The following is a 23833-nucleotide window of genomic DNA, read 5'->3' as shown; positions in this document are numbered from 1 at the left end:
AGATAGATAGATAGATAGATAGATAGATAGATAGATAGATAGATAGAGATAGAGGTCACAGTGTGAGTTGAAGATGAAGAGCTGATATCTAAAAATAAAATTAAGGGGTGAGAGAGGATTTAACTAGGAGAAGGAGAAAGGGAGAGGTAGAATAGGGTAAATTATCTCACATAAAACAGACAAGAAAAAGCTTTTACAGTGGGGGAGAATTGGGGTAAGGTGAGAGGTAATGAATGAATGAATGATATTCTCATAGGGTTTGGTTTAAGGAGGGAATAATATACACACCCAATTGGGTATGGAAATCTATCTTACCCTACAGGAAATTAGTGAGGAAAGGGATAAGAGAGTATAGAAGAGAGGGCAGATTGTGGGATGGGATAATCAGAAGCAAAAACTTCTGAGGAGAGATAGTGTCAAAAGAGACAATAGAATAAACAGGGGGTGGGATAGGATGAAGGGAAATACACTTAGTTTTTCACAACATGACTACTATGTAAGTGTTTTGCATGAATACACATTTATAACCTGTATGGAGTTGCTTGCCTTCTCAATGAGGGTGGGGAAGGAGGAAGGGAGAGATTTTGTAAACTAAAGCTTTAAAAACAAATGTTAAAAATTGTTTTTACATGCAACTAGTAAATAAGATACATCGGCAATGGGGTATAGAAATCTATCCTGCCCTACAGGAAAATAGAAGGTGAAGGGGATAAGAGAAGGGGGGTGATAGAAGGGAGGGCAGATTAGGGGAAGGAGTATTCAGAATGCATGCCATCTTGGGGTGGGGGATGGGTGAGATGGGGAGAAAATTTGGAACTCAAACTCTCGTGGAAGTGAATCTTGAAAACTAAAAATAAATAAATAAAAAAAGAAATTAGTGACTCCAGCAGGCACAGGAGCAGCTGTTTAAGGAATAGGTACAGGAACCAAACGGTGGCACTCTTACTCTTACTCAAGAACTGGTTTTTAGAGTCAATGTGGACTAAGAAAGGACTGTGTACCCAGCAGTTGCTCTGGCCAAGGGCAAAAGATCAGTTATTACAGTGATCTCTAACAACTCAGCCTGCCACTGACAGGCCCAAAGAATTGCCATCCTTCAATTGATCATTCAGTTAGGAAATATCTGTTAAACTTATCCTTTGATTAATGCAATTCATTGAAAGTGGAAAAAAAAGAAAACAAAACAAAAAAACCTTTAAGGTATGACACCTGCCCTTTATAAGCTTTTGATTTAAATAAGAAGATTGGATAAGAGAATAGATTCAGAATTTCAGGTTTCTAGGATCACTTGTAAGGCATAAGGCATCCCTTTCCTTGAAGAATTCATAACCAGGAATACAATTTCAAATTAGTCTCAGGTAATAGTATAAAAAAATTGTGTCTCCTTTAGGGGGAAAAATCAATCACTTGAGCAGTTTCTCATTTGAGCTGAAGGACTACCTATTTCTATCGATTGAATAATCTATCTCTTGCTTGCTATATTCATATCTATATCTATATGGGTACACATATTTGTTGTTATTGAGATGTTTTGGTAGTGTCCAACTCTCTGGGACTCCATTTGGAGTTTTCTTGGCAAAGATACTGGAATGGTTTCCTATTTCCTTTTCCAATTTGGTTTACAGATGAGAAAATGTAGGCAAACAGGGTTAAGTGACTTTCCCATGGTCATGCAGCTATTAAGTGTCTGAGGCTGGATTTGAACTCAGGTCATCTTGACTCCAAAGCTGGTGCTCTATAAACACATATATTCCACATCTTTGTCTACCTGTAGACCAAGGCATTATACCTATGTATGGAGTTTGCTTAAATACTTACGAGATTTTTTAGTAGTAACATTCACTGGATCACTTGAAGGACCAGTTCCTGCAGTGTCATAGGCTCTCACTGTTGCAAAATATACTGTATTGGATTTTAGCCCTGTGATGTTTTTTGTTGTTGTATTTCCATTGACTCTGATTTTACCAGCACTGGTTTCCTTTGAGTCTTCTGTCCAATATAAGACCTATTCATTGAAAACAAAAAGAAAGCTCATTGTTTCAAATATTCGCTAATTTGTTTGGAAGGGGTAAGAATTGGGAGCATTCAATTTATCGATTTTAAGGAAGATAGTGTATTTTATAATTGAAATTGTCGATTGAAAAGACAAGGTATAAATATAAGGAAGAAACAAAAATATAGTATAATTCCAATTTAGCAAAGGTATTTAGGAACACTGGGTTGTTTAGAATATATAAGGAAAATCTTTTTTATGAAATTGAAATTTCTAAAGGATTATTTTAATAAAAAGTGTGAACTAATAAAAAGTCAGCAAGAAAAGTTTTTCATAATCTGATTACACTCTCTTTAGAACTTATCAATATTTTCTCCTGTTTCAAATATTACTTGATAATTTAACAAAGTAACATTTTTAAGCCTTCATTGGCTCTAAGACACTCAGCTAGAGTTGGACAGGCTCCTCTTCTCAGTAAACTTCTATTTTAGTGAGGGACATAAGATTATATATATATCTGTATATACTTATATACATAGATATATGTATGTATGTATATATGTGTGTGTGTGTGTGTATATATATATATATATATATATACTTACATACATACATATATACTGTGGATATGGAAAACAACTTCCTCTTCACTATCAGTGACAATTGCTGGCCAACTGACACAGGAGTTCTAGAAGTGAAAGCACCTTCTAGACTATTGGTCCTACTTTCAATCACAGCCCTCATAGTTATGATCTAAGGAAGCAACTCTTGTGGAGATGGGGTCAGCCAATCCATCAACCAACTGCTTTTGACAGAGCAGGCAAGCCAGCAGAGCTGAAGAAGCAACATGCCTTGAAATTGACATATGGATTAGAGCATATCAGATAAGCCAAACCCCTTCATGTCCTTGACTCTGATTTTCTTTCAGACCCTGATGGAGATAGCCCAGATCCTACAGATGAATCTACATTTTCTAAACGTATTTCCTTTCAAATTAAATAAAGCACAAAAATAAGAGGTCCAATAGTGCCTCCATAAATTTACACATGATCTTTTCTCTGTAGCAAATAAATTCTTAATCTGGAGTCTAGGAACTTGCTTGTTTAAATATATTTTAGTAATGATTTGTAAATGTTTTTGATTATTTTGTAATACTATGCATTTTATTTTATGCCTTTTAAATCCTTATTTTGAAGAGGGGAACATAGGCTTCATCAGATCACCTAAAGGAGCAATCAAACACACACACACCTTAAGAATTTAATTTTGTCTGCCTTTAGCATCTTCAAGGGTCACTGATATTCCCTAAAGAACTAAATTAGATGGTAGTACTGGGAAATATCAGTTAATATTTCTAAATACATTTCTGTATTAACTTAGCAAATATTACCTCATAACCTAGCACCCGTCCTGTGCTTCTGTTCCAGGCAAAAGCATTCCAAGAAATGTCCACTTTAGAGGCTGAATAGATCTGCACAGAAGCTCCAGTTGGGGCCAGTTGAGGCTCTGTGATCACAAGAAAGAAGGAATAATTGGTATTATTATAATTTATAATCAAATTTAAAACATATATAATGATTCAAGGAGGCTGTGCTACTCACCATCTTTTCCTGAGTAGACAATGGTTGCTGGACTCAATGTGCCTTCACCTTCATTATTATACACACCTACTTTTACTTCAAATGGGGAGACAGGTATAAGACTTTCATTCCTATACACATACTTTGAGGCTTCCACAGAAACCACTGATGCTTTAATCCATGTTAGTGAGCCAACTGGCCAAAACATGATGGTATATCCAAATCCTTCTCCATTTTGCAATTCTTCTGGGATTGACTAGGAAGAGGACAAAAAACCATTGATAATTTGTAAGTTTTTTTTAATATTTTTAATTTAAATTATATGCATATTAATATTTAATTTAAACTATTTAGATTAAAATATGTAATGTATTATCTGACATTCAAGTCAAAGTTTCAGAGTTGGAAGGAATTTCAAAATCATCTAGTCCAACCCACTCGTCTAAATTGAGGACAATAAAATTTAAAATAAAAACTTGTCTAATGTCACACAAGAAGTATAGGAACAAACCAGAATTTGAACTCAGGTTCTATCCCTCCAAAAGTATCCCTTCTCCTGTTCATCCCTCATGTTCATTCTTTTGTAGGGAAAACAAATATTTTTTTCTTCTTCAATAGGATGTTTAAATAAACTGAATTTTTATACTATTCCTAGAATCATATATTAGATATGTAAGAGAACATAGATATCATTAATTCCAGCCTTTTTTTTTTCTTTGCAGGTGAAGTCCAATCAGTTTATATGAATTGTCTAAGTTCACATAGTCTGCTAGTATCAATGTGTAAATAGAACATGTCTCCTGATTCTTGTTCTTTAGACTATTCTGGGAAGTTTCAACATTTATCTTTTCAAATGTATTTGAATAAATAGATGAAACTTTAAATGAAGACTATTTCAAGTTTTACACACATATTTAAAATCATATAGTAATGCACAAATTATAATTGTAATGATCTTCAGAAACATATAGGTTGATATACTATAAGAATACCACTACTATAAAGGTAAGTTATTTTAATATATAGAAAAATCTCTCTTTAAGGCTACAAAATTTATTATGTATATTTGTCACCTAAGGTCTTCCTCTGGTATGTGACCTTTAATGAAGATGATCCTGAGTTTTCTAAAGTCAGACTAACAAAGTGGATGATCTTGTAGCTTCTAGCAACTAGAAAAAAAAATTTGAGTATTGGTTTTTGACAATAGTCTGTGATGGCTGTGCAAAACTGAGTCCAGATAACTTTGAAGAGGGTGATGAATTGCTGTTGAATCATTTCTAGAAAATTGAATACATGAAAGCAATAAAAAAAAGTTTTAAAATGACTCTTGGGCCTCTGCAGTTCATATCTACACCAGTGATGATGGAGGAAAAGGAAGGAAAAGAATATAAATAATTAATACAGCTCTTTTTATGATGATCCTTGTAGAATGAGCAATGAATCAATACCCTAGTGAATGAATGGATCCATATGCATACTCAAAGTCATGAAGAACTTGTAACAAATAGAAAGTCGCTTCACAGATTCTCTTCAGAGGAAGAAATGAGATAATTGGAGAATGTGACATAATCCTGTATCCATAGACAAGAAAACATGTTCTTGCATGATCACCTTGCAATCTCCTATTGTGAGCAGAAAGAAATTAACTAGCTTGAAGATATGTACCATCAATATGCCTACATCTGCTTTAGAATGAGAAATTACTACAATTCTAAGTAACATCTGTTGAGATTCTTCAACCTAAATCAATGTATACATTGATACATAGTGACTTCAAAACACAGTTAAAGGTGGGCATTTGAGAGAATGGTGAAAACTTCATTGGGAAATGCGCTTAATGACTAAACAGATTGGTATAGATAGAGATAGAGATAGAGATAATATCAATACAGATTTTGTATATGTATATATATATATATTGCATAGATATTGATATGGAATAGATAAATATGTGGATATAGATATAGATGATATAGTTAGACTAAATAGACCAGTTGGATAGAACATAGAAAGCATAAACATATGTTAATAAGTTCTGAAGTGAAGATAGGTTGTGAAGGAATTTTAATTACACAAAAAGGAGTATGTATTTTATCCTATAGGTAACAAAAGAGTACAAAGCAGAGGAGAATATGGTTTCATCTTTACCTTGGGGAAATCACTGTGGCAATTATCTGGAGGACTGATTGTAAAGAAGAGAGATTTGATGAAAAGAGTCAATTTGAGAAAGAATGTACTGACTAAATCATTTGAATAATCTGTTGCACACACACACACACACACATACACACACATATATGTTTAAGGGGATGGAAACTTGATAGGATGGTTAAAAGAGTGTAAAAGATGTAGTAGAAAATTATATTAAGATTTAATTTTCTGAAAAAAATAGAATTAGATTTGATGGATATGAGGGTAAGTGGAGGGAGACACAAAAATAAATATTGAGGAGAAATTATACCATAGAATTTTTGGTTAGAAGGAGGAAATATGTGATGAATTAAAAAAAATGGTATGCCAATGTAAGCATTAAGGAATGATATAGTAGTGATAGAGGTTTCAAGTATTTAAATATCTAATGGAGTTCTTTCTTAATTGATAATATCACAACTGGTAAATTCTTGACATTTTATTAATAATTATATTTTAAAAAGGAAGTGAAAGAGGGAAATGCTCTTCTAAAGCCAATACTTATAAAAAAAGGAGGAAATGGTCATTCTCTCTTAGAGTGCATGAAAATAAAAAGGCAAAACAGGGATAGTTTTAAGGGCCCTAAATTTATTGAGAGCAGATTCTAAAGAGTTTAGAGAAAACATTGGTATAATCCTATGGCATGAAATTCTAGTCCAGAGCAATTGCACCAAGATGATTACTAAGTTCTGAGGAATGGAATTCTGATGACAGATATAAATGATTCTGTTATGGAAGAAAAACTGAATTTTTCTGAAGACTGAAATGCATAAACTGTAATTCATTGAACAATTTAGACTAAAAAAATACGTGTGAAGCAAATCCAAGCAAGGACAGGTTACATATTAAATACAAGAGAGTAAAAGGTTCTATATAAAGTTAGTCCATTAGCAAATCATTCAATTAGTATTTATTATGCACATATTATGTGCCAGGCACTATGTTAAGCCCCAGGGATATAATGAAAGGCAAAATACAGTCCCTGTTCTCTAGGAGCTTACAATCTAATGAGGGAGACAGCATGTAAACAACTACACAAAACAAACTGTTTATAGGATAAATAGGAAGTAATTAACAAAGGGAAAACACTAGAATTGAAAGGGATATGGAAAGTCTTCCTGTAAAAGGTGAAACATTAGGTGGAACATGAAGGAAACCAGGAAAACTCTAAGAAAGAGATGAAGAGGGAGAACATTCCAGTCATGGGAGAGGGAAGGTGGGATGGACAACAGAAAATGCCCAGAGCAAGAGATGTATTGTCTTGTTTTTGGAACAACAGGGAGGACAATGTCACAGGACAGAAGAATCTGTTTCAAGAAGTAAGGTATAGGAACACAGGAAAGGTAGGAAGAGATTAGGTAACAAAGACCTTTGAATGCCAAACAGGATATTTTATTTATTGATCCTAGAGATAATAGGAAGCCATTGAAGTTTATTGAGGATGTGATATTGCCATATATGTGCTTTAGGCAAATCATTTTGAGAGATGAATGGAGCATAGAAGGGAGTTGGCAGAAGCTAGAGACAGGCAGACCCAGCAGCAAATTGTTGAGAAGTGTCAGGAGAGGTGAAGTTGAAGTTGAAGGTGAAAAAGTATAGGGAGGGATGATTTTAAAATTTGTTTTGGCTTGAATTCATGCACATTATCTTATTCCTTCCTGAGTTATAGGTCCACTGGAAGGCCCTTGAAAAGAGTTGGATGGTGCAATACATAGAGCACTGGACCTAGAGTCAGGAAGACCTCAGATCTAATTAAACCTGAGACCTTTTTTAGCTGTGGGACTGGCAAAGTCACTTCACCATTTTTTGCCTCAGTTTTCTCATCTGCAAAATGGGGATAACAATAGAACTGATTTCCCAGGATTTCTGTGAAGATCAAATGAGATAATATTTTAAAGGAGCTTTGAAAGCATTAAAGCATGATACAAGAACTCTTGTTATTACACTTCCTTCAGTTAGTCTCTTTTCCTACAAGGACTCAATAAACAGTAACTCAGATAAATGGCACAAAAGAATCTTATTAATGACACATTCTGCTTTACTCCTCCAATTGATATTTCTGAAATGGGATGTAGCAGGGCTTGGACATTTGTATGGAGTATCTCAGCACTCATTGTAGAGTTAAGCTGTCAACAGCTGCTCTTCCTATAGCAGCTGGTCCTGGCCCCATGCACAGAATCACTGTTGGGTCCCCAAGCTCCTCAACAGTTATTCACACTCTACGTCCCACACAGAGTTACTCTTCTTAAGTGATTCTTTCCCACAACAAAAACTTCGGGGTTGGAGGGCATACCAGTCTCTTTATTTGATCTTTTTTCTGTCTTCTTCCCCCTCAGTAAGTCCCTTACATAAACTAAGTCTTCCTGATTCACACTTTCCTTTCAAAAACACACTCACTGACTCCCATACCAAGGGACTCTAGTCTGCCACAAGGCCTTCTTTCTCATACAATATCGTTGCTCTCTAAATAGCCTTGGGGATAATTACCAGTTGTGGACAACTATGCTCTCCCATAGCCTCAGGCACACAAATTCTATTTAAGATTTCTCCTAGCTGGAGGGCTTGGTAAGAGGAGGGGAAGATCAAAGAAGGGATAGGACCACTCCCAAGAGTGAGTAGAACAAGGCACCACTCTTCAACTGGTGTTTTTTTCTCCTATTTTCTCCAAGTAAAAGAACATATATTTTGAAAAGAGTGAACTAGAACAAAAGGCACACTATTTAACAGGGAGTTCATTCTAAAGAAGAATGAAGAAATAGAAATGCTAGATCACCAAATCCATAATAACAATAGCAGAAATTTATATTTATTTGTATATAGAAACACACACACATACATGTACGTTCTTGTTCAATCATTTTCAGTTGTGTCAGACTCTTTGTGACCCCATTTGTAGTTTTCTTGTCGAAGATACTGGAGTAGTTTACCATTTCTTTTTCCCATTCATTTTACAGATGAGGAACTGAGGCAAATAGGATTAAGTGACTTGTTCCAGGTCAAACAGCTAGTAAGTATCTGAGTTCAGATTTGAACTCAGGAAGAGGAGTTTTGCTAACTCCAGGTCCAATACTCTATCCATTCATATATAGATGAAACATATAGGTATATAGATGAAATATATAGCAAAACTATATATAGTGTTTCAGTTTTATGTCTATTATCTCATCTGATCCTCGCTAAAATGCCTACCCTTCCCTGACTTCCTTCAAGTCTTAGCTAATGCCCTACCTTCTGCAAGAAGCCTTCCTCAGTTTTCGTTAATCTTTATACATTTTCTTTCTGAGGCTACTCCCAATGTATCTTGATTTGTTTATACATAGTTGTTTGGATGTTTTCTTCCCTATTCAACTATTATCTCCTTGAGAAGAGGGTTTCCCCCTCTTTTATTTGTAAACTAGCTTTTAGGACAATGCCTAGCACATAGGTGTCAAGGTGTCCTGGTGCATAGAGTGCCAGGCCTTGTGACAGGGAGACTCCTCTTCCCAAATTAAAATACAGCCTCAGACATTTACTAGCTGTGTGACCCTGGGCTAATCACTTAACCATGTTTATCTCAATTACCTCATCTGTAAATTGAGTTGGAAGAGGAAATGGCAAACCACTCCAGTATACTTGCTTAGAAAACCCCAAATGGAGTCATGAAGATCATGCACAACTAAAAAAAATGACTAAACAACAACAACTAGCACATAGTAAGTGCTTACACACTGGTTCCTTGGTTGATTGTTGTCCCTCATTTTCAAAGAGGATCAAAATAACATGACTATGTTAGAGTCAAGTTTCAGTGTGTCTGACTGTGGCTGATCAGACCTATACGAGCTTGGAATATTCTACCACATATGGGGCACAGATAGTCCATATGAACCTTTGAGGAGGATTCTCTAAGTCTGCTTATTTTGTGTTTCTCTTGAGTTATTTCAATTCTGCCTTGCCCATAGAGCACAGCACCTCTGATGTGGGCATGCCATGCTGAGTAGTCCTGTGCCACATCACAAAATCAACTCCAAAGTTCTTAAGAGAGACCTATCATTTCATCTGACCACCATGTGATCGCTAGCCTTGTGTGAGTTCTCCATAAAGTAGTCTTTTTGGCAAGTGTGCATTTTGTATTCGACAACATGGTCAGCCCTTCATAATTGTGCTTTCTGAAACAGTTTGAATGCTTGGCAGTTTAGTTCAAGAAAGGACTTCAGTGTCTGGTGTCTTATCCGGGTAATCTTCAGAATCTTCCTAAGACAATTCAAATGGAAGCGATGCAGTTTCCTGGCATGGCACTGGTATGTTCTCTACGTTTCACAGGTATACAACAATGAGGTCAGCACAATGGCTCTGTAGACCTTCAGTTTGGTAGTCGGTCTAATACTTCTCTCCCACACTTCCCTTCAGAGCCTCTCAAACACTGAGCTAGCTCTGGCAATGAGTGCTTCAACCTCATTATCAATGTGTACATCCCTGAAAAGTACACTACCAAGGTAAATGAACTTATCCACAGGATTCAAAACTTCTCTGTTTGCTGTAACTGATGGTTCCATGTATGCATGGTGTGATGGTGGCTGATGGAGCACTTGTGTTTTCTTGGTTGTTAATTTTTGGGCCAAAATTAGCACAAGCAGCAGAGGATTGATCCATACTTTGTTACATCTCAGCTTCAGAGTGCACTGAATGCAGAATCATCTGCAAACAGAAAATTATGCACCAACACTCTATCCACTTTGGTTTTGGCTTGTAGTCTTTTCAAGTTGAAGAATTTACCATCAGTGTGGTAGCTGACCTTTATGCCATGTTTATCCTCATTGAAACCATTTCACAACATGGCTGAAAACATCATGCTAAAAAGCATGGGAGCAAACACACAGCCTTGTTTCACTCCATTGGTGACTAGGAAAACACGAGAGCATTGTCCATTATCCAGAACCCAGGCAAGCAAGACATTGTGAAATTGACATCCAACGCTGATGAACTTCTCCAGGCAACCAGATTTTGACATAATTTTCCATAAGCTCTTATGACTGACAGTATCAAAGGCCTTGGTCAGATCTACAAAAGTTGTGTACAGACCTCTGTTCTGCTTCTGGCATGTCTCCTGGGGTTGCCAGGCAGCAAACACTATATCAACTGCTCTTCAGCCTTTTACTCACTGACTGAAAGGAATTTGAACAAAGATCTCTCTTGACCCCTCGTTCAATTTAGTCCTCACTATTCCACACTATGTACTTGCATGTGAAAGATGAGACATGAAGTGCTTATTAGATTGCATCATATCTCTCATTTTCTGATTTTCAAAAGCTGATTGACATCTGAAAATAAAACATTGCTGTTCAGGATCTTCACAAAAAGTCATGTCCCAAGCGTATATAAGGTACTAATGTTCCATAAAACCATGAAAGTAACCTATTTCCCCTTAAACCAGATCTTCTTTTTGATTTGGTGAGTTCTGTCTCTGACATCACCAGTCAATCAGTGTGCTATTCATAACCTGGGACTATATTGACTCTTTCTTCTATACCACATTTCACAATCAATCAGTATAAGGGATCTTACCAATTCCATCACCAAGATATGTCTTGATTCTGCCCCTCCTCTATATCCCCATTGTCACTAATGGCATTACTAAAGGCCCTCATTAACAATGGACAATAACTTCCTTAAACAACTGACCATTCTATGCCCAAGGGGTCATAATCTCTTTTTTTCTTCCATGTGAATCTGTTGATGTCATTCTTCTGTTCAAAATCTTCAGTTTCCTTTTATTATGTTCCAAGTAAGATTCAAACTTCTTTGCCTCCCATCCCCAACCCTCAGTACAGTATGATTCTTCCTTTCTGGACCTATTTCTTATTACTCTGCATTTCAACTAAACTAGACAAACCTCTATTCCTTGAACATGCATTATCTTAGACCTTTATATGTTTAAGGAGACTTTTCTCTCTGATTGGACTGTTCTCCATCTCCCCCCTCCATTTTTAAAATTCCTACCTACTCCTTGAAAGAAGTTCAAAGGTCAGCTTCTTCAGCATGCTGTCCTTCTGATTTTTATTGTTCTTTTCCCACATATCATTCTTTCCTTTTTTAAAGATCATGCTTTAAACACATTTACTCTGGCTCTCATTGATTGGCCAACAATAGGGGTCCTACCCAAGCACCACTTAATGGTTACTGTTTGGGCCCTGATGACTCAGAGTGGATGTAAATAGTAATTGTTTCTCTTTTGGTCAGAAACACTGAGGGTCTTCCCCTCCAACTTTGATTTTTTTTTTTTTTTTAATTAAAGCAGCAATCCCTTGGCTCACTTCTTAAAGATCCCTCATCACTGAATGGGCATTGCCTCAGTCAAAGTGAAAACTCCAAAACACCTTATCTTTAAAAAGGCCAAGACCTAATCCTGGACCATCTCAAGTTGTCCTGATCTATAAGTGGCCACCAGTGGCCACCACCCAGATGGCTCAGGAGGAGAAAGTAAGACTAGTGACTTTGCACAGCCCTTCCTCACTTAAATCAATTTTACTTACAAGTCATGGCATCATTTTCTTGATGTCATGGTCCTCTTTGAGAATGAAAGACAAACCACAATTGTCCCTCATATCACTCTTTTTTGGTAACTTTTTAATGTGCTTATTCTTTACTTTTTTATTACTGGTATCCTTATGTGGTTTTAACATGCAAATAAACTATAAGTTCCATGAGGCTGGATAATCTGTTTAATTTAACTTTTGGTGGATCCTTTAGATGTAATATAGTACTCTGACAGTTTTCTAGATTAAAAGGATCTCTTAATAAACATAAGTCTGAGTTGTCATTAATGTCATCCTCTTTCACAACAAAACTGTCCAGCCTCCATTTCCATTGAACTTTGAACTGTGATCCATTTTCCTATGCTGAGTAAATTTCCTATGAATGAATTAATATGTTTATTGAATTAAGTTGAATTGTTGATTCTTTATTCTACTTTGTCTTCTCAATAGTCATCTCCTATCCTATTAAGAATGAATGTTTAAAAAAAAGGCTGTCTTAGACCCAATTTTCTTCTTTTTCTATGCTTTCTTCTTCTTTAGAGGTTTCACCTACTCTTATAGGTTGAATTACCATGATTAAGTAGATGATACTCAAATGTAAATCCATCATTAATATCTATTTCGAATATTAACTCTACCTCTCCTGTTACTTGAGTCGCATCTCTTCCTTTATGTTATATTAGCATGTCAAACTCAACATTTCCAAAATGGAAGTCATCAGTTTTCTCCAAAACTTTGTCTTTCATTTAAACTTTTATGTCTCTTGAGAGCAACATTATTTTGCTAGTAACCCAGATTTTAATCTCAGAGATATGAAATTATTTCTCTCTCTCTGTGTATCTCTTTCTGTCTCTGTCTGTCTGTCTGTCTCTCCTCCATATCCAAACAATTGGCAACCCCTGTTGCCTATGATATCACATAGTGTGGCACAGCCTGGTGTTCCAATAATGTAGTCAATGATTCACTGAGTATAAAGAGTATTAACATCAATCCAGCCAGGGAAAAGAGTTACATTCATTTAAAATGTCCATTAAGGATATCTGAGACATAGGGTTCCCTGATATTTTTAAACCCTCAAAATCCTCAGTTCATAGATTATACTCTGTTAAAATCTATCAAGGCAATGTTTAGGTCTTGGAAATACAACAATCTATCCTCTCAAACTGAAAAAGAGAGAGACTGGGAAAATGACAACAACAAAAACAAAAACAAAAAATAGAACCCATGTAATAGGATGGGAATCTCATTGTTTACCAACAGAGTAAAAATGCTGTATTACAGGTCAGAGGGCCTGAATTTACATCTAAGCTTTTCCAGGTATTACATATGTGACCAAGAGCAAGTCAAAACCACTCTAGGTCTCATTCTCATCACCTATAAACTGAGGAGGTTGGGCTAGATGGCTTATAAAGCCTCATCTAGTTTTAAATCCATAATTCCATAATTAGAACAGATAAATTCTAGTTAGGTAGGTGACTAGATTTTTTGTGTGTGTGTATAAGAAACAAAGAAAAAGATAATAGACAGAGAGATAGAGATGGGATTGATAGTTCCAATAGATAGATAATCTAAGAAAACTCTGCAGGTAGGCAATGAGTTGGGCTGAGAAATTAATAGGAGAAATTGACTGGACTAGAATGTATTTTGGAAATGGCCCAGTTTTATCTTCATGTGCTCACCAATATAAAAACAAAAATTAAAAAAAAATTCTTTTTTTTAATCAATTATATTTTTCTAATTTTGTTATATGGCATAAATTAATGTAATACCATATCAATTTCAATGAATCAAAATTTTAAGTGACTCAAAGCCAATGAAAATGCTGACAGTTGTCATAAATTTCCAATTCAGCATGACTACATGAAGAAACTGCCCTGTGTCAGACTCTACGGTAGGAATTCAATATCAAACTAGGACATCAAACACAAGATTACCTTGATACACAAAGCTCAGTTCCTACAAGTAAGTCACCATTTGGTCTGTAAACATTTACCAAACATTATGTTCTTAGCACTGTATTAAAGATAAAAATACAGATAAAGATAAAAATGCTAAAGATAAAAAGAATGACGAAACAATCCTTGCCCTCAATTAGATCAAAATCTAGTGAGGGAGGCAGTATGTCAGCAACTATGAATGTAGAAGACATATATAGAATTGTTGAAAGGACATTTCACATGGGAAGATAATAGGCACAGTGGGGGAATAGTAAAGATGTTCTACAGAAGGGGTGGGAGGTGGATATTGAGCTCAGTCACTATTCCTTTATTACCTTTAGGCATTCAATCTCAACCAATTTCTATAGAAGCATTCTATTTTTTAAAGAATTTCCCAATAACATAGAAAGCATCCCCTCCTCCCAAAACAAAACAAAACGAAACAAAACAAAGAAACAAGCAATAAACACATCTCCATAAGCAGTGCAGACCTGACATGGAAATGGTTCCTTTATTAAAGAGCTCCATGGAAGACCAGATCCCAGCGTTCTCATTTAATTTCTAATTAAAGAATATATACACACGCATAGATGTATATATACTTATATCAACATACACACATATACATAGTATATGTGTGGGATTGATCCCATAGAAATTGTCAAGTTTGTTTTTTAGAGAGTAATTAATAAATTATCTACCAAGTATGAAAGTGGAACATGGCATGATATTGTGGAACAAAGAGCTGGTCTTTCTGCCAGGAAGATCTGTGGTTAAGTCCTGCTTCTCACTCATATTGGCTCACAGATATGGCATTGGACACTAAACTCTCAGTGATCTGGAAAACTCTCTGTGACTGTAAGTAGGAGAAGAGGGAACCACATCCATGAGTAAATGGAGTTTACTCACCTATAAGTTCCTTAGACAAAATAAATCATTGGCTCAATTCAGTCTCCTAACCTATCACTGATTAGGTAAATGATACATATTTCTTTCCCCTGTTTCTTGCTAAACCTTTCTGTTTCTAGAAGTTTTAACCTCTGTTACATCAATGTCTTCAGCTTCTATCTGAAGAATTACCAATATTTATTCATAACTCTTTTTGAGAAACCAAAGTATATAGCAAGAAACTCAAGTGGCTGAGAGGTATCATTAGTGGTCAACTTCAGGATCAGGAAATCCTGGATCAAGCTTTTCCTCTGTCACATACTGGCTGTGCAATACTATGAAAGTGATGGAGCCTTTGGATACTCTAAGTTATCTCTTTAAATCCAAAAGTAGTAAAGAAGTTTCAAACTTAATTGGCAGAGGGAGTTCCTTCATCTGATAATTTCTAATATCAATGAAATCATAGATCCAATGCCTCTTCTATAGGATGTTCACACACTAATAATGATCAGAATTAATATTGACCACTAGAGAAGTATCACACAGTGCCTTATGAAGGATAGGTATAACCTAAAAACAAGGTAAATGAGGAATAAAAGATGGATACCAAGTGTTTTAAAAGTAGATCCAATGCTTTAAAAATTAGAAAAATAATGTCTGTGTGTCTTATGTGTATCTTCTGTTAAATGAATGCAAAAGTACATATATAAGAAAGAGTTTGGGATGAGAAAGCTTGAAGAAACTGGCCCTATTGGAGGGATGAAACACACAGAGGCAATTCATTGAATAATATATATTTTTTGGATTTCTGTACCCCATTTCCTGTATTTCTTATTTCCCAGTTGCATGTGAAAACATTATTTTTAAACATGTGTTTTTAAAACTTTGGGTTCCAAATTTTCTCCCTTCCTCACTCCCCACTGACCCTCATTGAAAAGGCAAGTAACTTAATATAGGCTATACTTGTGCAGTTATGCAAAACACTTCCATAGTAGACATGCTGTGAAAAACTAACTCTATTTCCCTTAATCCTATCCTGGCCACCCATTTATTCTATTCTTTCTTTTGATCCTGTCCCTCCTCAGAAGTATTTGCTTCTGATTACTCCCTTTCCCAATCTGCCCTCCTCTCTATCATTCCCCTACTCTCTTGTCCCCTTGCCCCTCTCTTTTCCTGTAGGGTAAGACAGATTTCCACACCCAATTGAGTGTGTATGTTATTCCCTCCTTAAGTCAAATCCTATGAGAATAAAATTCACTCATTCCCTCTCACCTTCCCTGGTTCCCTTCCACTGTAAGAGCCTTTTCTTTTTTGTGTGTGGGATAATTTACCCTATTCTACCTCTCCCTTTCTCCTTCTCCTAGTATATTCCTCTCTCACTCCTTAATTTTATTCTCCAGATATGACCCCTTCATTTTCAACTCACCCTGTGCCCTCTATCTATCTATCTATGTCTATATATGTACACATAATTGTTTTCCCTCCAACTACCCTAATACTGACAAAGGTCTCATGAGTTACAAATATCATCTTTCCATGCAGGAATATAAACAGTTCAACCTTAATAAGTCTCTTATGATTTTCTCTTTGCTGTTTACCTCTTCATGTTCCACTTGAGTCTTGTATTTGAAAATCAAATTTTCTATTTAACTCTTGTCTTTTCATCAAGAATGCTTGAAAGTCCTCTATTTCACTGAATGACCATTTTTTCCCCTGAAGGATTATACTCAGTTTTGCTGGGTAGGTGATTCTTGGTTGTAATCCTATCTCCTTTGCCCTCCAGAATATCATACTCCATGCCATCCAGTCCCTTAATGTAGAAACTGTTAAATGTTGTGTTATCCTGATCGTGTTTCCACAATACTTGAATTGTTTCTTTCTGGATTCTTGCAATATTTTCTCCTTGACCTGGGAACCCTGGAATTTGGCTACAATATTCCTAGGAGTTTACCTTTGGAGATCTCTTTCAGGAGGAGATTGGTGGATTCTTTCAATTTCTATTTTGCCCTCTGGTTTTTAAAATATCAGGGCAGTTTTCCTCGATAATTTCTTGAAAGATAATGTCTAGGCTCTTTTTTAGATCATGGCTTTCAGATAGTCCAATAATTTTTAAATTCTCTCTCCTGGATCTATTTTCCAGGTCAGTTGTTTTTCCAATGAGATATTTCACATTGTTTTCTAATTTTTCATTCTTTTGCATTTGTTTTACAGGGTCTTGATTACTCAAATTTTCCCTAGTTTCCAATTTCTCCATTCTAATTTTTAAGGAAGCATTTTCTTCAGTAAGCTTTTGGACTTCCTTTTCCATCTGGCCAATTTTGCTTTTTAGGGCATTCTTCTTCTCATTGGTTTTTTGGACCTCTTTTAACGTTAGGCTTAGGCTATTTTTTAAGGTGTTATTTTCTTCAGTATTTTTTTTGGGTCTCCTTTAGCAAGCTGTTGACTTGTTTTTCATGATTTTCTTGCACCACTCTCAGTTTTCCCTCTACTTCTCTTACTTGCTTCTCAAAATCCCTTTTGAGCTCTTCCAAGGCCTGGGACTGATTCATATTTTTCTTGAAGGCTTTGGATGTAGGAGCTTTGGCTTTGTTGTATTCTTCTGGTTGTATGTTTTGATCTTCTTTGTCACCAAAGTAAGATAATATAGTCTGACTCTTTTTGTACTGCTTGCTCATGATCCCAACCAATTATTTGAGTTTTTAACTCTTTGTTAAGATAAAAGTCTGCTTCCAATGTGAAGAGTGTACTGTCCCAAGCTTCGGGGGTTTGTACAGCTGTTTTCAGAGGTACTTCTAGGGACCTGTAAATTTTCAGTTCTTCCAAGGTGGTATGATAAGGGATGAGGTGTTTCCTCTCCACAGCCACAACAAGCTTCACTACACCAGCATTCCTCATAGCCCCAGGACTGCCTCATCAGAACTGTGACCCCTATCCAAGCACCAGAAAAGCAAGAGATTCCTGCCTCAGCACTGGCAAAGAGATCCTTGCAATCCCCCTCTTATCAGCCACTCTGTTCCCCCTCAGCCTGTGGGTCAGAAGCTCAGGAAACAGCCGTGGCCCAGGCCATGCTTGAGACTTGTGACTGAGAACTACCTCCTCTCTCACCACAGTCACAGACTTTTCCCACTGACCTTTCACACTGTCTTTGGCATTCCTGGGTGGAGAAGTCTGGAAACCACCACAGCTGCCAGCGATTCAGTCCTCTGAGGCATGCTCCAGGTTCGCTGTGGCCTGTGCACCCATGCCACACTGCGCTCCTCTCCCTGCCTGGCACAATATACCTTACTGATCAACCATCCAGGCTGTCTTTGGCTGGAAATTTGTTTCCCTCTGTCTTTTTGTGGGTTCTGCTGCTTTGGAATTTGTTTAGAGCCATTTTTTAAGGTTTTTGGAAGGCTTTGGGAGAGAGCTCAAGACAGTCACTGCTTTCCCTCTGCCATCTTGGCTCTGCCCCTCTGAATAATATTTAGGTATAATGCTTATTTTCCCAAAATAGAATCTTCCTAGAGACCTAAAGATATTACAAGTAATGACATAAAATTAAAAAAAAAAAGGAAATTGACTCTGCATTGGAAATGAGTGATCGATTTTTTCTGGTGGAAGAGTTGAAGTAATAGAAAAAAATGAAATATTCATACTGATCTGGAATTCACTAGAAGATGGCAAGTGTGGGGTGAGAAAATTCTTTGTTTTCAGTAGATCAGAAAAGAGTAATGATTGGGAATGGGACTGGATAGATGCAGTCCCCAGGACTTTCACATATCTTTAATTCCTGTTTTTCATTCTTTTTCACAGTTGGATCAGACTTGAGAGAGTTAAATGTGAAAGTACATGGAAGAAATTTATTCTAGTTTTAGCTACTTGCTAGATCATTTTTTGATGTTTCTGTGATTTTGGATTTAATCAGGATGGTTAGTCAGTTCATCGGAGTAAGGAGAAAAATTATGTTTTATTTATGTTAGTCAAATACAATTAGGGTGGCTCTTGCCAATTCTCAAAAAGATGTGAGACCAGATTGTTGAATATGGAAACCAATGAATGTGTTCTGTCTTTATATCTTCTTAGGTAAGCAGGAACCAAAAGCCTAGGAAAAGATTCACTGGTGGAAGAGAGGACCCCAAAGGTAGCTTCCTCTTAGATTGAAACAAAGCACACAAAGGAAGGGAAACAATCATTAGTTTATCTAGGGAGGTGGTTATTGTCATTGAACAATTATTATTCAAATATATTGCTGCCTACAGCTGAAAATTGCATTAATATATACAACTTTAATGTTGCAAAGCTTTTTTTTTATATATGTTACCTCATCTTATCTTCACAACAACCCTGTTAGGTAGATAATTTCATCACTGTTACAGATGAGGAAACTAAGGCTAATGGTAAAGAACTTGTTAAGAGTTATTTACATAGTCAATAAGCATCTGAGACTAGATTCAAACTCGGTTATTCCTGACACCAAGGGCCACATATATTCTCGTGCATCCTAGATGGCTATTAATTTATTGAACAACCATTAATTAAGTATCTGCTTTGTAGCAAGTTCTATGCCTTGAATGGTCCTAGCTACTAAAAATATGTGTTCAAAGATACATGACTGTCCATGGCTCAGGTATGTAGCTAAAATCAATATACTGTGTGATGTAGAATTAGTAATTATTACATTCAATCTCTGCAATCATTGGAGGTATGTTTCCAGCCTAGGAGAATCAACCATCAATCGCTAGGACAGGCTGACAACATATATTCTTTTAGAACAGCGTTCAAGTCCATCTAATAAAACCCTCATTTTCAAATTGAGAGAAGAAAGGCCCTACAAGAAGAAGGGACTGAACCAAGATCTCATGACTACTTGATGACAGAGATGACAATACATGTTTCTAAACTAGTTTTCTTGTATCTTTCCAGCATACTTTATACACTCTCCCTTTGCATGGATTTCAGTGGAGTAAAGTGAGAAGCTATTTGTTTAATCAAAGCCATGTCCATTGGTAAATGTAGTGGAAGTTTCATTTGTGCAACGACACATTTTCTGGCTGGTTTTAAAAGGGCTTTCATAATTCACTTCTTGTTTTACAAGCCAATAAGGCACTTTTTTCTATAAGGGGGAAGCATTCATTTGTATTCCAGCCCCTCCCCCCAAAATTATGCACCTTCTAAACACACTATATATACTACTTAGACTACCGGTATAATTTAGCTCCGTGTCTATTTTACATGATTCAAAACATATGACTGAAAAGTGTAGCACATATTTAGTCACACAGAGGTTGTCAAAGATCTGGCAAGTCGATAAACCTTGCAGACCAATACAGCATTTGAATAGCCTCAGTGAGTTAAATATTTATTGTGAGAAAAGTTACTCAATAGGTCAACTTGTTTCTGTTTTATTGTATATTCTCCATATATTTCTCTTTTAATAAAAATAAAACTGAGAAAGAGGAATTGTCTAAATCATAATCATCCCTTATTTATAACTTGTAACTTTGAGATCAAAGTTGGTGATTATGTGACATTTTCCTATGCACTTTAGTCTGGGAAATGCTATTACTAGGGTGTTGAGAAGAGCTTGCTATGGCAAAGCAAAATAGAGTACATACATAAATCTAAATCATAACACATATACATGTATATCTACATATATGTGTTTGTACATATCCACAGACACGTATATGTGTTTATATACACAGGTATATGCATATAGGCATACACATTTGTGTACATGTAAATGTACATATGTTTATACATGCATACATATATATATATGCATTATATATGTATATACTTTGATCTTTGCCTTCCTTCTAGGTAGCTATAAGAATTTATGTAGTCAGTATTAAGAGTAATTTCCTATAAACCTTTGAGTCACTTTGATCACAGTGGGAAATGCAATAATATCCAGGGTTGACCATAAGCCCCTTTATTCCATGCAGAAAATGGTTCATCTGAGCCCAATACATTAGGAGAACTCAATGATGCAGTTGGAGTCTTAGACAGACAAGTCATCATATGAAAGTGGTTTTGCCAACTAGAGGATCAAGGGCTTCTGGTTGAACAAATATTTAATTCCAATAGAGTCAAGAAGTATTTTCAGAAATTCCTTGTACTTGAATTAGGGAATGGCAAATGCTTCAGAATTAATCAAATTTTGATTGGAATATAACCTTCATAAGAGCAAAATGGAGAGTTTTTTTTTTTGGACTTAACTTTTGCTCTGTTGCTTCATTAATCTTCAGCCCATCTCCTAGAAAGAGAATGGGTTATACCCTTTTCTAAACACAAGTTGAGTCTTTCTGACACTAGGCATGCCCAAGAAAACTGCAGAATTGAGTCTAAACACATATGGTTTGCCTACAGTACATAACATATCTTCATTTGTTTATGTCCAGTTTCCACTGGTATGCTTGATCCTCTGTAAATTAACAGTTACCAGAGAGGAGGCTTTGTCAGCATGTTCTTCTCAAATTTCAAAACCAAACTAAATAACCACAAATAGTGATAACATCAACCAAAAGAACTCTATGCCTCCCATCCTCCAAAAACGAACATTAGCTTTGTGAAGCAGCACTGACTGTCAAGGAGAAATAGATAAAGTATCCTAAGATCTGGGATTTTTTCTAGGTCTGCAACTAATTTGCCATGACCTTAGACAAGTCATTTCACTTCTATGGGTCTAATTTCCCCATTAATCAAATGAGAAAACTGGATACAATGATTAGGAACTTTTTCAGCCGTAAAATTCTGTGATTTTAATCAAGGATTATTGTTCTTTGTCTTTTAGGTTAGCATATAATGCTGTTTACCTATAATCAAATGAATATAGATTTTGAATAATTTTTTTCATAATTAGTTTTATTCATAGGGATGATTGATATAACACTATCTACATTCTTTCATTTTAATGATATATTTTATAGTGCTTTTTCTAAGCAAATGTTTAATGTAACACTTTTCATATTTCTATCTTAACAGTGACCAAAAGATCCACTTAAATTTTTGCTTGTTTTCCCAGAAATCCTCCTGGTCAAATAGATTTTTTTTCCTTTTCAAAATAATTTAACTGAACTTAAATTTACCTCCCATGTAATGACGAGCTCAGATCGACTTCCTCCACCTCCACTGATGTTTGCTGGTGCCACCACAGGGCCTAAATCACAAAGAGAAATGCAGAATGGTCATCACTGTAGTCCACGTTTTACTGGAAGATTTTTGCTTTTGTATTTCAACCTTCAAAGTTTTGAATAAGGACATTGTAATATAGTTTTGCATTTCTAATGATCATAAATTATATTTACATGTTTCCAAATTTCTAAGATAGAGGACACTGCTGTGTTTGATATAGGAGCACCCAGGTTCCAGGATTAATTAAAAAACCAAGTAACATCATGTGTTTGACATTATTATTCATCATCTACTAATTGGCAAAATGATGTTCCATTCAGATGGTAAGTGTGACACTGCTGATTCCCAGACTAATTACACAGTTGTGCTGTAAACATGTTACTGAGGTACTATATTAATTATTTTTTCAATAAACAAGTGAAAAAAGATCTTTCTTTTCTTTTGTCATCAGAAAATTTAAACTTTTTAAAATAATTTTCCCTTGACTAAAATACCCATGCTAGAGCAAACAATATATGAAACACCAATTTCTTAGTGGCATATTTCATTTCAAGATTGAGGATAATTTCATTTTGTTGGTTTACATAATTTCTACTGGCTAGAGAAATGTATTCAATGAAAATACTAGAATGATGGATTGGTTCAAATGAACATAAAAAAAGATGGAATTAATAAATCAGCATTGGAATGTCTGCATCTTTATATTGTAATCTGTTCAATGTATGAAAAGCATATTTTTTCTAGTTGTAATAAGAAAAAACTCTTATGAAAATAAATATCCAGTAAACTTCCTCCTCCATTTTAGACAGATATTTAGCTGGTTAGCTTGTACATACACAAATGAGTTTCTTTCTTTTTTCTTCCTTTTTTTGTAGGGAGAGGCATAGAAGTATGATTTCATTGATTCAATGAACTCTCAGAGTGGAAATTTCTTTCCTTTATGCATTGTAATACATTCTGCAACTTAAGAATTTTGCTAAAATGCCTATGGTACCAAGACATTGAATAACTTGTCTTTGGCCACAGAGCCAATGGTGGTTGTTGTTGTTGAGTCAATTCAGTTGTGTCTGACTCTTCATGATCCCTTTTGGGGTTTTCCTGGCAAATATACTAGAGTGCTTTGCCATTTTCTTCTCCAGCTCATTTTACAGATGAGGAACTGAGGCAAAGAGGGTTAAGTGATTTGCCCAGGGTCAAACAGCTAGTAAATACCTGAGGCCAGATTTTAACTCAGGACTTCCTGATGAAAGGCCTGGAACTTTATCCACTGAGCTACCTGTCTGCCTCCACAAAAGTTACTGGAGTGATTTACCATTTCCTTCTCCAGTGTTTTAAGACAGACAGAGGCTAAGTGACTTGCCCAGGGTCACACAGCTAGCAAATATCTGAAGCTGGATTTGAACCCAGGTCTTCCTGACTGCAGGCCCAGTTCTCTATCCACTGAGCAACCTAGCTGCCTATTGTGCCAGATGCTAAACTTGAATCCAAGTCATAATTACTCTAAATTCTACCCTGCTTACATTAAAACACACTGCCTCTCATCTATATATGTATGTATGTATGTATCATCTATCTATCTATCTATCTATCTATCTATCTATCTATCTATCTATC

General features: G+C 35.8%; 1 protein-coding gene across 1 annotated transcript in view; it reads right to left on the bottom strand.

Moving 5' to 3' along the window:
- The window catches only part of LOC114044482 (contactin-6-like), a 333761-nt gene that overhangs the window by 21247 nt on the left and 288681 nt on the right, over nt 1-23833 (bottom strand). The window contains 4 exon segments of the mRNA XM_027863984.1: nt 1819-2005; nt 3384-3499; nt 3595-3829; nt 22174-22244. Of these exon segments, the coding sequence (XP_027719785.1) occupies nt 1819-2005; nt 3384-3499; nt 3595-3829; nt 22174-22244 (609 nt within the window).

The sequence above is a fragment of the Vombatus ursinus genome, unplaced genomic scaffold (genome assembly GCF_900497805.2).
Source record: "Vombatus ursinus unplaced genomic scaffold, bare-nosed wombat genome assembly UNPS02014773.1, whole genome shotgun sequence".
In the NCBI taxonomy this organism is placed as follows: domain Eukaryota; kingdom Metazoa; phylum Chordata; class Mammalia; order Diprotodontia; family Vombatidae; genus Vombatus; species Vombatus ursinus.
The sequence above is the reverse complement of the archived record's forward strand: the minus strand, read 5'-3'. Positions and strand labels throughout refer to the sequence as shown.